This window comes from Drosophila innubila (genome assembly GCF_004354385.1).
Source record: "Drosophila innubila isolate TH190305 chromosome 2L unlocalized genomic scaffold, UK_Dinn_1.0 4_B_2L, whole genome shotgun sequence".
NCBI lineage: Eukaryota > Metazoa > Arthropoda > Insecta > Diptera > Drosophilidae > Drosophila > Drosophila innubila.
This window is the reverse complement of record NW_022995372.1, coordinates 2,197,651-2,210,424: the sequence shown is the minus strand read 5'-3', so window position 1 is coordinate 2,210,424 and position 12,774 is coordinate 2,197,651. Positions and strand designations below refer to the sequence as shown.

The window sequence follows — 12,774 nt, the reverse complement described above, 5'->3', positions numbered from 1 at the left end:
TTTTTATTGACGTTTTTATTTATTACATTATTACAAATATAAAAATTATTCGTTGTTGTTTTAGAATTTTAATTTAATTAGAATTTAATTTTAAATTTTTATTAAAATTATTATTTTTGGAAGAAAATGATAGACGTATTTAGCATATAATAAAACAAAAAATAAATATAATTATTTTTAAAATTATTTTTTAATAGTACCGATTAAAGCCGCAACTTAATTTACGAACATTTGAAGTAACTACTCGTCTATCTAGTGTAATTTGGATGGTTTTTTGCTGGTTGCTGGCAGAAAACAAGCACAAAACTTACAGAGCCACAAAAATAATAAACGCAACTTATGTAACTGAGTTGGCTACCTCCGCAACCCTATGTTTCACCCCTTCATTCCCCGGGTACCAGCACCACTTCTTACTTCAACGAGCCATCCCTATTTGGGGACAACAAAAAGTTCTTTGCGAGTTTATGTTGCCTTTTTATTGTATTTTCTTTTTTTGGCCGGATGCTACTGTGGTCACTTTCACGCAACTGCCAACACGGCCAACATGGCTAACAGTGCCTACCTCGGACTACCTTCTATTGTAGTGGTTGTAGTGGTTGTTGTTCTGGTCACACACACAACCACACACACACATGAACACTAGTTATTATTGTCAAGCCAAGCCAAACAAAACATGATTTATTAAATGGCAGCATTCCCTTCAATTTGTTTCCTATCAACTGGAAAAAGAGCAATGGCCAATATTCGACTCGATAAAGGGACAGCAGGGAATATGAGGAGAAAAACGAGCAAAGAGGAACGAGGAACAAGGGAAAGAGAAACATTTTTCACGTGTGTTGTGAATTGTTTTATGCTTCGCCTTCTTTCCCCACACACACTCTCTGTACATCGTTTTCCCATCCACAATGCGAATAGTTGTTGAGATATGAGCTTTTAAAAAGTTTATATGATATATTTCGTATACAAATCACAAATAATACGAATAATGCTCAAAGTTATGATCATTTATTTTGCGCTTATAATAAATGTGTGTTTGAGCTTAATTAAGCGTTTTTTTTAACCATTACAATCACATCTGGAATTAAACAACTCTAAAAATTACAGCAAATTTACAAACTTACTTAAAAGACCAGCCAAAGACTTAATAAAAATTGTGAAATAATCATTTATTTGTAATTTAAAATGAAAATCATTGAAAGGTCTTTTGAAATCTTAAAAATTTTGCTATTTTGCAATTTTAAATTATGTATTAAAATAATAATTAATGGCTTTTATCAATGAATTTAAAAAAATGAATATAGGTTGAACATTAAAATCTTTTATTTTAAGACTTATAACAGTAACAGTACCTAGTATTTTTTAAATTTCTTTTAGACTTATAACTTTTAATGCCATAAAAGCTTTTTAATTTATTTGAAAACTTTTTCTTTAAGTTTTTTTTTTTCAATCTATTTCTCAAATAGCTGATTTTATTTTAAGCAAGAATTTTTCGGCTTTACTTAAGATTAAGAAAAAGCTTTTACCTAACTTAGGCTTTTATTGAATTAAGCATTTGATGAGCTTTTAAAGCTGATTGTGTAGTTAATTTTGTATATTTCATTTCATTGTAAATCAGAACATTGTTAATAAGCTTTAAGCTTGATTAATTCTTTTATGTTTTCACATCGTTGTCAGAATTGTAGCTGGCCAACAGGTAGACTCTATATATCATTCTACCACAGCTGTGACAGTCGTTTTAAAGAGCTTCCTGTGGCAGATTTTAAATGCCGAGTAGCTTTGCCTACGGTCAAATGTTTCACACCTCACCACTTGATATATCTGCCTTTTTTTTCCAAAACAGGAAAAAAACAACAACAACAATAACAAGGCTGCTACAAAATGTTGCCAAAGAGCCAATCTGCAGTCTTACAATAATTTATGTGCCGTATTAAAAGGACAGCGACAACAAACGCCCTATAACAAAAAAACCCACGTTACGTATACGTAATTTTTTGATGGCCACACGCCCGTAAGGCCCATGGCGTACTTTCAGTCGGGCAGGAAGAGGTGGGAGAATCTGAAGCAGTAGGAACGGCATTTTTCCCTCTCTTCACAATTTTTTTTTTTATAGAAAATCGAAAATTTTCACTTTACATAAGCACAAGCAGCTCCACACAAAGTGTACAAGTGTTTGTGGGTAGCCATAACGCCAGGGTGTCAGGTGAGGGGCAGCTGACGAAGGGAGGCAGGGACAGGGGAATGGGGGAATATAGCAGGAAGAGGTACATTTAAGTTGGGGTACGTTGGGGTGCTCTCGCTGCCTGATGCTATGATATATTGTCTTCAACAAAAGCCAACCACAGTCCTGTATGTGTGTGTGTATGTGTGTGTGCCTGCTGGTATGTATAGATGGCTTCTGTGACAATGCACCGTGGAGCAAATGACACTTTTTAAAAAACTTCAAACGGTCATAACTTTGTCAAAACTTAATCGATTTCAACTCGGAATATCATTTTTATCATTATCTGCCCTATATTTTAATTCTGCATCAAAATTGGAAAAGTCAATTTTTTTTACTTTCTGTACATTTTTTTTTATGCTTTTTCCTTTGGAAACTTTGTTGAAAACTTTTTTGAAAATTTCAAACTGCCATAACTTTGTCAAATCTTAACCGATTTCCTTGCGGCATATTAATTTTATCTTCATTTTTTCTCTATTTCAATACTGCATCAAAATTGGAAAACTTAACTCCATTTTTACAGTATTTTCCCCTTGCCTCTTCTTTTATAGCTTTCAACTGTCATAACTTTATCAAATCTTAACCGATTTCCTTGCGGAATGTCAGTTTTATTACATTTTAGAATCCCAATTAATTCTGCATCAAATTTGTAAAATTTAATTTTTTTTACTTCTTGTGTAATTGTCCCACTGTGCCTCATTGCATTTTCTCAACTGATTCCGACTATCGCAGACTTGTGCCTGGTGCCTCTGGCTACGGCTCCATCTACATTTATGTAGCAGCATCTACTGTCTCTTCTCTGTCTTCTCTGCTTCTCTGCCTCTCTCCTCGTTCCCGCCTCCATTTCTGAGTCCGACTCCGGCAACGGCACCGGCTCCGGCTCCGGCTCTGTCTGTGGCTCTCGACAGCGAGTGAAAAGCGAACGATAACGGCAGCTACTACATGCCACACTTGTAAGCTGCTTGAATCTTGGCATTGTTGTTGTTGTTGCCGTTGCTGCTGTTGCTGACAAAGTGCCCCACCAGTGTTGCCTGTTGGTGGTGTTGATGTTTTCGTTGTTGTGCAACCTTCTCAATGTCCCCTCAATGCCCTCCCCCATCGAGTATTGCTATTCATTCACTAGTTACGATGATAAAGCACAAAAATGGCACTGCGGAAATTCTGCTGATGAGACGATAATGTTGACGCTGTCGTTCCTGCTTCTCACGCCAGATATTAAGCCGAAAAGGGCCTTCTTTCCCATGCCCCTCAAGGTATGCTTCGAAAAATGCTTTTCAATATTTGCCAGCCTTTTTGACATCAACTCCAGCTTCAACTTCTTCCTCAACTTCAACTTCAGTTTCAGTTTCAGCTTAAGCTTCAGCTACTGCTTGAAATCCTTGCAAATGAGGCGTAGCATAATTTTTTGTTGTGCATTACACACACACACACACACACACACACACCTGTAGGGGCAGCTGCAGCTGAAGTCACCACCATGCTCATTTTCTTATACCCTCTAGCCATCGAAAATGTTCAAAAGGGTATTATCGTTTTGTGCAAGTGCATGCAACAGATAGAGTATACAATACAATTAGTCAAGTAATTATTTTGAGATAAGAAAATATATTGATAATTTTATTTCTTTTATTTCAAAAATGTTTAATCTTATTATTTATTTTTAGACTTTAATACTAAAAAGATACATTTTGTTTTCAATATACAATCGGGTATTCTTTTTAGGGAGTACAATGTGATAATTAAAGTGTCAACTGTATTGTGAATCCAGAAAACATGTTTATTTTGAAAGTAAATAAAATAAAAATAAAATACATAATTCTTATTTAAATGCTAATCAGAAACTTATGGTAGTACATATTATTAGAAATTAGCTTAAAATTAAAAAATTAAAGCAAATATCTTAAATGTTGAATAGCATATACATTTTTATTTAAATTAAGGATTCATACATAGTATTTATTGCTTAAAATCATAAAAAAAAAGTCGTGGTTTAAGTATTATAAGTGGATATAGGCCAGTTTTCGAAAAAAAAGGAAGCAAAAGAAAAATACTTCTTAAAAGTTTAATACATAATACTCAATACATTATTCAAATATGAGTATATTTCCTTTTATTGAAATAGGTGTTTTTAAAAAAAAAATTTCATTGCTTATAACTTTAAAATGGATTTAAAACAAAGATTTTTGAGAAAACTGTTTTTCTTAGCGTGAAGCTTAACAGTTTGAGCACAGGGTATTTACATAGTCAAGCACTCTTGACTGCAGCAATTTCACTTGGTTTCTTCAGCTTTTGTACACTTCCGATAAGAATTTGTTTGCACTCGTTTACATTTTGTGGCTGCCACACGTTGCAAGGCCAAAAACGAAGAAAATGCCAATTGAAATTGAAGTGCAGTTGAGTGGCTCAAATGATGGTGGTGTTGGTGTCGCCACTGCTGCTGCCCCACCAATAACTTGTGCAGGTTTGTAAACCCAATTTGTGGCACAACCATACAATGCCCGCATTCATGCATATGAAGAGTTGCATGCCACACACATAAAGAGAAATCCGAAATTGACGCTATAAAACCTGACACAATATATACGAATGCGAAATATAAGTATACTCATATTTCCGGCCAGCTGCTAAATAAAATATTCGTATTGAAAATGAAAAAAATATATTTTTACTCAAAAAAGAAACCTTTAGAAATAATGAAAATAAATTTCACCGTTTCTGTACATGAAGTTTCTATTTTATAACATTTATTTATTTATTTCTGTATATATGTATTTTTGAAAATAGCTTCGTCCCTTTGCATAGCCTGCAGTTGAGGGATATAACAAAAAAGTAATGAAAGAGCTTTGGGTTGTGTTAATTTTGGAGTTTGTGTGTCACAAACCTGTAAGTTAAGCCCAAAGTAAACAAATTCCATTTAATCATAGACTTGAAAGCCTGTTTTTCTTATTCATATGTTTCCGACAAAATGTGAAAACAATTAAAAAGAAGAGATTAACAGTTTGCTTAATTCACTTAGCAATGTTATTGAACTCTGAAATGTAAATGTATTTTCTACAGCTGGAAAATGTAATTTAGAGTAACGGTACAATTAGGAGTCCGAGTTTCAGAATGGTTTGATTTTTTTATTCTTGCACGTACAAGAATTATTCTCCCAGTACACTGAGAGATTATCATATTCAATTAACATTCAATATATTTGAGATCACTGCGGACGGCGGTTCGCGCTAGTGACGAAAGCAGCACGAAGGTGTAAGTAGGAGGGTCAACGTTTTAATGATCGCAGTTAATGGGGCCATTGGGGCCATTTGGTAAAATTATATATTTTTTAAATTTTTAATTGAAATTCCGCGTCGATTGATACCTCGATCACCCAAATCCGATAACTGGTTCAAAAGATAGATAAATTTGAAATTTTTAGTGGACTTTTCAAAATGAAATAAAAAGTCAGTTTGTTTGCCTGTTTGTATCAAAGCGCTAAAAAAGCTTAGATGTAATGACGGGGATTTATTCCATTTCAAAAAACTAGAAATGTTTGTTCTACAACTTTTTGAAAAAAACCGCTAGTTTAGCGGGAAAACGCAAAATCTTACATTTTGGCGATTTCTGACAAAACGGCTCATACGAACGAACAGACGGACAGACTGAGATGGCTATATCGACTCGATTTTTGATGCTGATCATACTTTATAGAGTAGAGGATGCCTCCTGTTACATACATTTCAACGAACACAATATTTCCTTTTACTAATTTTTTAAGTAACGGACATATTGTCCATATGTACTATGCATTCATCATTAAGTCAGCCAGAGTATTACATTTTCAGTCAGTCTAAATGCAAGTTTTTGCTCGACGTTTTTTTTTTATTTACTGTTCAACAGGCATAGGGGCCACTTTGTAAGGTGCGTCACGCCCATTTTCAAACGCTCAAAGCTTTGTTGCGTCACCTTGTGTCGCTTGTATCCTGCGATGCAATTTTCAAAAGTCTCTGGAGCGCGTTCAGCTCGCCTCATCTGGTCCGGATAGTCAGTCATTGGTCACGCCCATATCGCCCATTGTCTGTTAAGGGATACAAACAGCTTTTGATTAGGACTTTAATTGGTGTAAAAGTTGAATTTGGTCAATGGTTCGTTTTTAAAAAAATTCCAAAAATCCAAGGCATTTACAAAAACAGAAGTGTCAATTTCGGCGAACAGTTCAATCTCTAATCCAGCGAAACCCGGGAGAATTTAAAATGCTTCTAATTTTAAAAAGTAATTTATGTTGCATTTTTAAGCTGATTGTCTGGCTTATCTTAGGCTTTCTAACATCAAAGTTTCTAACAGCTTTGCTATGCTTTTTCTTTTGTGCCAGGTGTTGACTGCATAGCATATTGGCGATATGGGCGTGACCAATAACTGACTATCCGGACCAGATGAGGCGAACTGAACGCGCTCCAGAGACTTTTGAAAATTGCATCACAGGATACAAGCGACACAAGGTGACGCAACAAAGCTTTGAGCGTCTAAAAGTGGGCGTGACGCACCTTAATAAAGTGGCCCATATGCCTGTTGAACAGTAAATAAAAAACGTCAGGCAAAAACTTGCATTTAAACTGACTGAAAATGTAATTCTCTTGCTGAAACAATGATGAATGTATAGTACATAAGCAAAAAGAAATGATGTAACGATATTTATTTTTTATCCTTTAAGCTTCAAAAATTTGAAATAAGAAACACCTTTGACTGGCAGTTACAAAAATAATCTGTTAAAGCTTTGTTAGCTTATTGCTTTGGATACAGTGAAGCATGGACAGTGTAGAAAGTGGAGGACTAAAGTTAATTAATGACATTTACTGTGCACCGTTGAAAACTAATTATGCATAAAATGGTTTAGGTATTATTGCAAACCTACTATAAATTTCAAACTGTGCAACAATACGAACAATAGCAACAACATCGAGAACAACAGCAGCAATGGCCTGGAACTGGGCAAGGATAGAGGATATAGAATGGAGGGTTGAGGGAGGGATATGGAACTGGGGCAGACTGTAGCTTGTGAAATCGATTAGAACAACAAGCAAAGGTACAACGGTGAGGCAATTACCAACAAGAGCCGTTGACTTTCCTAGTGACAATGGAGTGTGTCAGATGTGTGTGTGTGTGTGTAGCACAACAACAATAACAAGCGAAACGACACCAAGTGCGCCAACAAATCGGCAATTAATCAAGGCACAAAAAAGTGTTGCAGGAGGACAGAAGAAATCGAAGATGAATGGAAAGTAGGAGAAGGGACTATCGCCTAGGCACTTTGACTCTCAGCCCTTTTGTAGCAGCTCAAGCTGCATGTGGCAAGAAAGACAGTCTAAAGCAAGTTGAGTCGAGTAAAGTTAAGGTGTAGCACAGTGGCAAAAAAGGCCAGATTTACTTATATGTGTCTTTAATGACTTTAAAGCGAGCAAAAATATAATCTGTCTGTTTTTATCAATAAAAAAATTACACAATTTGCATTTTTGTTTGTATTTGTAATTTTTTTAAATTTGCATTAAATGAAAACAATCAAATATAACAAGGAGCCGTCCAAATATTATATTCTTCATTCGCATTCAAAAGTAGAAAGCCCATCTTGTGTCATGTAAAGAAAAATGCATGTTTTATAAGAAAATTGTTACTAGGTTTCCGATATTAAATTCCAATTTGCCAACAGAAACAAGATTCAGATCATCTTGGATAATACAATATATGGTAAGCAACTCTGAAAAGCTTTTGAAACTGTACGAAATATTAAATGTCAGGCATAACAATTTTATCTAGGCATAAACATATATTAAGCACTCAATATTTAGTTTAACTTTCAAATACGTACATTTAACTTTAACAGAAGCAATTTATTTGAATTAGTTATATGGAAATATAGAAAATGTGAATTTTTTGTTTTCAGCGTAAGCTTGCTGAGACATAATGTCCATTTAAATTTTTTGCTACTTTATTAAAGTTGCTTATGATTCTCTCTCTCCCTCTCTTTAGAATATGAAAAAAAAAGAATTATACTTTTTTTTTAATAAAATAAAAAAATTTTTGGATGAGGTGTAACTCTATAATACAGAATGCTTTTTTTTTTGAGGCTTTTATTTTTGTTAATTTAAGCTAATCTGGCCCACTGTGCGTCTGCTTCAGGGTGCTTTGGTATATCCCCAGGCCATTCGGTCCGTTCGTGCAATTAATCATTTTAATTAATAGGACAGGTGTGCCACAGGTTGTTGTCGATGTTGCACACGTAATGCGAGCTCATCTCTTACCTCAACTCACATTTCGCCCTCTCTCTCTCCCCCTCTCTCTCTATCTCGCAGGCGCGCCATCTTGGGGAATGCGGATGTAACTGAAGCTGGAGCTGGGGCGCTGTTTCAGTTGCTGCAACATGATTATTGGGGCACATCGTTGCTGGATAGCGGCTCCCATGGCTCCTGGCGTCCACTGTGCGTGCTGAGCTTTCGTCTCGATTACCATTTGGGTCACGGTGATGCCTTTACCTTCCATTTGATCAACCTGCTGCTGCATTGCCTCTTGCCACCGTCCTGGTGCTACTTGTGGCACACACCCTGCTGCCCACACGTGCCGCAGCTCGTGTCGCCACCGCGCTCTTTGCCACCCATTCCATTCACAGCGAGGCCGTTGCGGGTCTCGTGGGACGTGCCGACCTGGTCGCCTGCATCGGCTGCCTGCTCTCCTACTTGGCGTATCATCATCACATGCTCCACAGAAATGCCAGCTCCTTGGCACTCACACTTCTCCTGGCTCTCCTCTCACTCCTCTCCAAGGAGACGGGCATTGCGACTCTGGTGCTCTGTGGACTTAGCGATGTGTTTCGTGGAGTGCAACAGAAATATGTGGATGGAAGAAAGGTAAGTCGGCTTTTTTACTTAAGTGGAATCTTAACTACTTTTATTATAATACTATCCCCGCTTTATTATATCTAGCTTGCTGTTTTGACTAACTCTTTTTATTCTTTCCAATTCTTTCTCATTTGCCTTTACATCTTTTTTCTATACTTTCATGTTACTTCTATTCCATACGTTTCCGGAGATCTTTTCCTTTCTCTTTTCTTGTCTTCATTTCTCTTCTGTTTGGTCAGTTATTCTAAACACTATTACCGTTTACTTTATTTCAACATTTAGCTTCTCTTTTTCCTACTTTTTCTTTCTTCTGTTATTCCATCAATTCTGTTCTGTATTTTTTTAATTTCCTTATTTTTATTTTCTTCTATCTTCTTCTTTTTTTTATTTTTTGCTTCCCTCCTTGTGATTGCTTTCTTTCCAACTCTTTCTTTTCCTTTTAAATCGTTTTATGCCTTTCTATTTTTTCATATTTCTCTTACTACTATTATTTCTTTGATTAATTACACCACTTTTTCTTTGGCTATCACTTGTACTTCCATTTTTTTCGTGTCCTACATTCCTCTCTTTCATTTCTTTATTTTTAAACTTGTTAAATTTAACTTTTCTCATTTTATCAACTATAATGCACTTGGTGCAGTTTTACAATTACGCAATTACCACATAATTTTCCTTTAATTACTTGAGTAATTGCTGGTAATTAAATACATTAAATCAGCTTAAGTAATAATTATTTTTTGCTCTTATTTTCCGTTCACAGCATCGCCTTCACTCTCTGACTATTCTGAGCATTTCCCTGCTCTGTGCTCTCTACTATCGCCTTTGTCTTGTGCCACGTCCCACTGTCAGCTTCTCAGCTGCGGACAATCCGACGGCTCATGAGTCCTGTTGGTGGACACGCACTCTGACATTCCTGTACCTGCCAGCAAGGAACTTGCAGCTGCTGCTCTGGCCCCATCAATTGAGCTTTGACTGGGGCATGGAGGCCATACCACGGATCAGAACACTATGGGATGTTCGCAATCTGCTCAGCGGCGGTTTCTATGCCACACTCTTGGCTCTGACCTGCAAGGGAATTCGACTCTGTCGCACCTTCTCCAATTCCAGCATGGATTATGCGGCTGTTGCAAGTATCTCGCTGCCGTTGCTGCAACAATTGGGCGGCAACAGCTGTAGGGCGTGGCATAATCTCGTTTGTGCCTGCAATCATCAGCTTAAACAACAGTTATCAGTTAGGAAAACAAACTTCAACAGGATCAACTCCAACTCCAATTCAGTCGCCTCGTCTTCTACTGATTCTACACTTTTCATATCCATTGCATTTTTGGTTGTGCCTTTTCTTCCCGCCTGCAATTTGTTCTTCTACGTGGGCTTTGTTTTTGCCGAGCGTTTACTTTATTTGCCCAGCGTTGGATACTGCCTGCTCCTTGGCCTCGGTTCGGCAAGCTTGGCAAGCTCTGGCAGCGTCTTCCAGGTCCTAATCAGCGGCTTTTACTGCTCTGCTGTCTTGGTGTAGTCTTGAGCACCTTCAGTCTGCGCACAGTTCAACGTAATCGTGACTGGCAAAATGAGGAACATCTTTTCCGTAGCGCTATCGCTATTAATCCACCCAAGGGTAAGTATTTCACAGAAAATAATGTGGCAGCTTTAAGAGTTTTAAAAGCTCATCTAAAGCCTGATATGATTATATTCAGAGCTCCCAAAAAAGACCGAAATAATCAAAGCAATCCCCTCACACAAATGACCCTATATTCGTTTAAATTTGATTCTTAGAGGTTTCATTTTTCTGTAAGAAATCATGTCAAAACTAACCAAAAATTTGACTTGTGAAGTTGTTAGACCAAAGTCTTAACAGATTTCAAATTCTCATAACTTTGCCAAAACTAAACCGATTTTCATGCGGAATGTCATTTTGATCATTACTTGGGCTCTGAATTGATTCTGCATCAAAAGATCATTAACTTTAAAATATTTTGAATTTTCGATTTTTTTCCGTCAAAATCATGAATTTTTGAAAAAATATTTTTTTCAAAATTTTAATTTTTTTTGATTCATTTTTAATTAATTCCTGATGCCCAATTTAGTAGAAATCGACTCTTTAAATTTGATTCTTAGAGGTTTCATTTTTATGTAAAAAATCATGTCAAAACTAACAAAAAATTTGACTTGTGAAGTTGTTAGACGAAAGTCTTAACAGATTTCAAATTCCCATAACTTTGCCAAAAGTAAACCGATTTTCATGCGGAATGTCATTTTGATCATTATTTGGGCTCTAAATTAATTCTGCATCAGCGGAGGCCAAAAGTGCGAGGATTATGTTACTGCAGAGTTTTGCTTGTGCGCCCGACTGGCTTCAAGCTGCCAGTATAATATTTTTATTTTATTACTATTTGTGGCATCACTCGAGATCGACACCTGTGCTTTCGAGTGCTTGTGCATCTCTCTGGCGCCACTGAGCTTAGAATTTTCTTAAAGCTCCCAGTAAGATCACTTGGTGCTTTGAGCATTTTATAAAGCTCTCTCAGACTGCTTCTAATTCAGCAACTTCTGTTTTCTTTGCAGCTCTGGGCAATTTGGGCAGTGTTCTGAGCTCCCAGGGTCGCTTTGAGGAGGCAAAGCAAGCTCTTGAGGCGGCCATCTTGCATCGTCCGAATATGGCAGATGCTCACTATAATCTGTAAGTAAATCTTGGCACGTTCGAATCTTCATTCGACATGCAAATTGAGGCAAATTTCGCGGATGCATTGAAATTTTGCTGTATTTCGGAGTTTTCTTCGTCATGCAACCTAAATTCACAACAAGTGAAAACGCTACAGTCAAGCTGTTCGACTGCTAAATACCCTGTAGGAAGGTATGAAGATATTAAAAAAATTACAGAAAAAAAATTTTTAAAAAAAATCCATTTGATTTTGTTAGAATATTTCTAATGTTATTTCCTTAAATAAATATAAGAAAGTAAACCGAAGAACAAATTTAATTTTGCAGATCAATAAAATAAATATGTAAAGTTTATGAACAATATAAAATTATGCTATAGAAAAAGCAAAAATAATAATAATACAATTTATGATAAATGTAATCGGTATTAGATGAAACATGGTCACCAACTTATAAGCCTTTTTATGCTTTGTGTGCTAAGCTAAAAAAGATGTCAGTTTTTGCTCGATGCCTTTTCAAAATTCAAAAGCTCAAAGTGAATGGCTGGACGCGACCTTGGGGCAGTTAGAGGCAGGGAATAGAAGGTCTGGTAACTGTGGTCTGTAGCTCCTTTAATGCCAAAATGGCAGCTGCTTCTGTCCGCTTTGCTACTTGGCAAAAACGTTTGGACAACATCTGAGATGTTGCACACAGGAAGAATACAAAAAAAAGGCGCTGCCCCAGACCGTTACGCGCATACAAATCAACTGAATGCGGGCAGAGGACAGTGCCAGGGGTGGGTGAGGAAGGGGCAGGAGGGTGGCAAAGGGGTTTAAGGAATGGGGCATGAATGCGCAACGGACATGGGCACATGTTCAGCATCTTTTCGATGGCAATTTGCATGCACTCGACAGCCATCAACAGCAAACAGTTGCCTGCTGGCTCTAGAACCCTTCTCTTTTTTTTTTATTCCGCGCATCAGCATTCCTTTTCTCATTTTCCCTCTTATCCGGCGTGCTCTTCTCAATGTACCTAACCCCTAAACGATAC

The 12,774-nt window shown here is 36.8% G+C and overlaps 1 protein-coding gene across 1 annotated transcript in view; it reads left to right on the top strand.

Annotated features, from left to right (window-relative positions):
- Positions 1-12,774, top strand: part of LOC117780485 (protein O-mannosyl-transferase TMTC1) — a 68,738-nt gene that overhangs the window by 36,388 nt on the left and 19,576 nt on the right. The window contains 5 exon segments of the mRNA XM_034617043.1: positions 8,545-8,755; positions 8,758-9,096; positions 9,812-10,531; positions 10,534-10,702; positions 11,650-11,764. Of these exon segments, the coding sequence (XP_034472934.1) occupies positions 8,545-8,755; positions 8,758-9,096; positions 9,812-10,531; positions 10,534-10,702; positions 11,650-11,764 (1,554 nt within the window).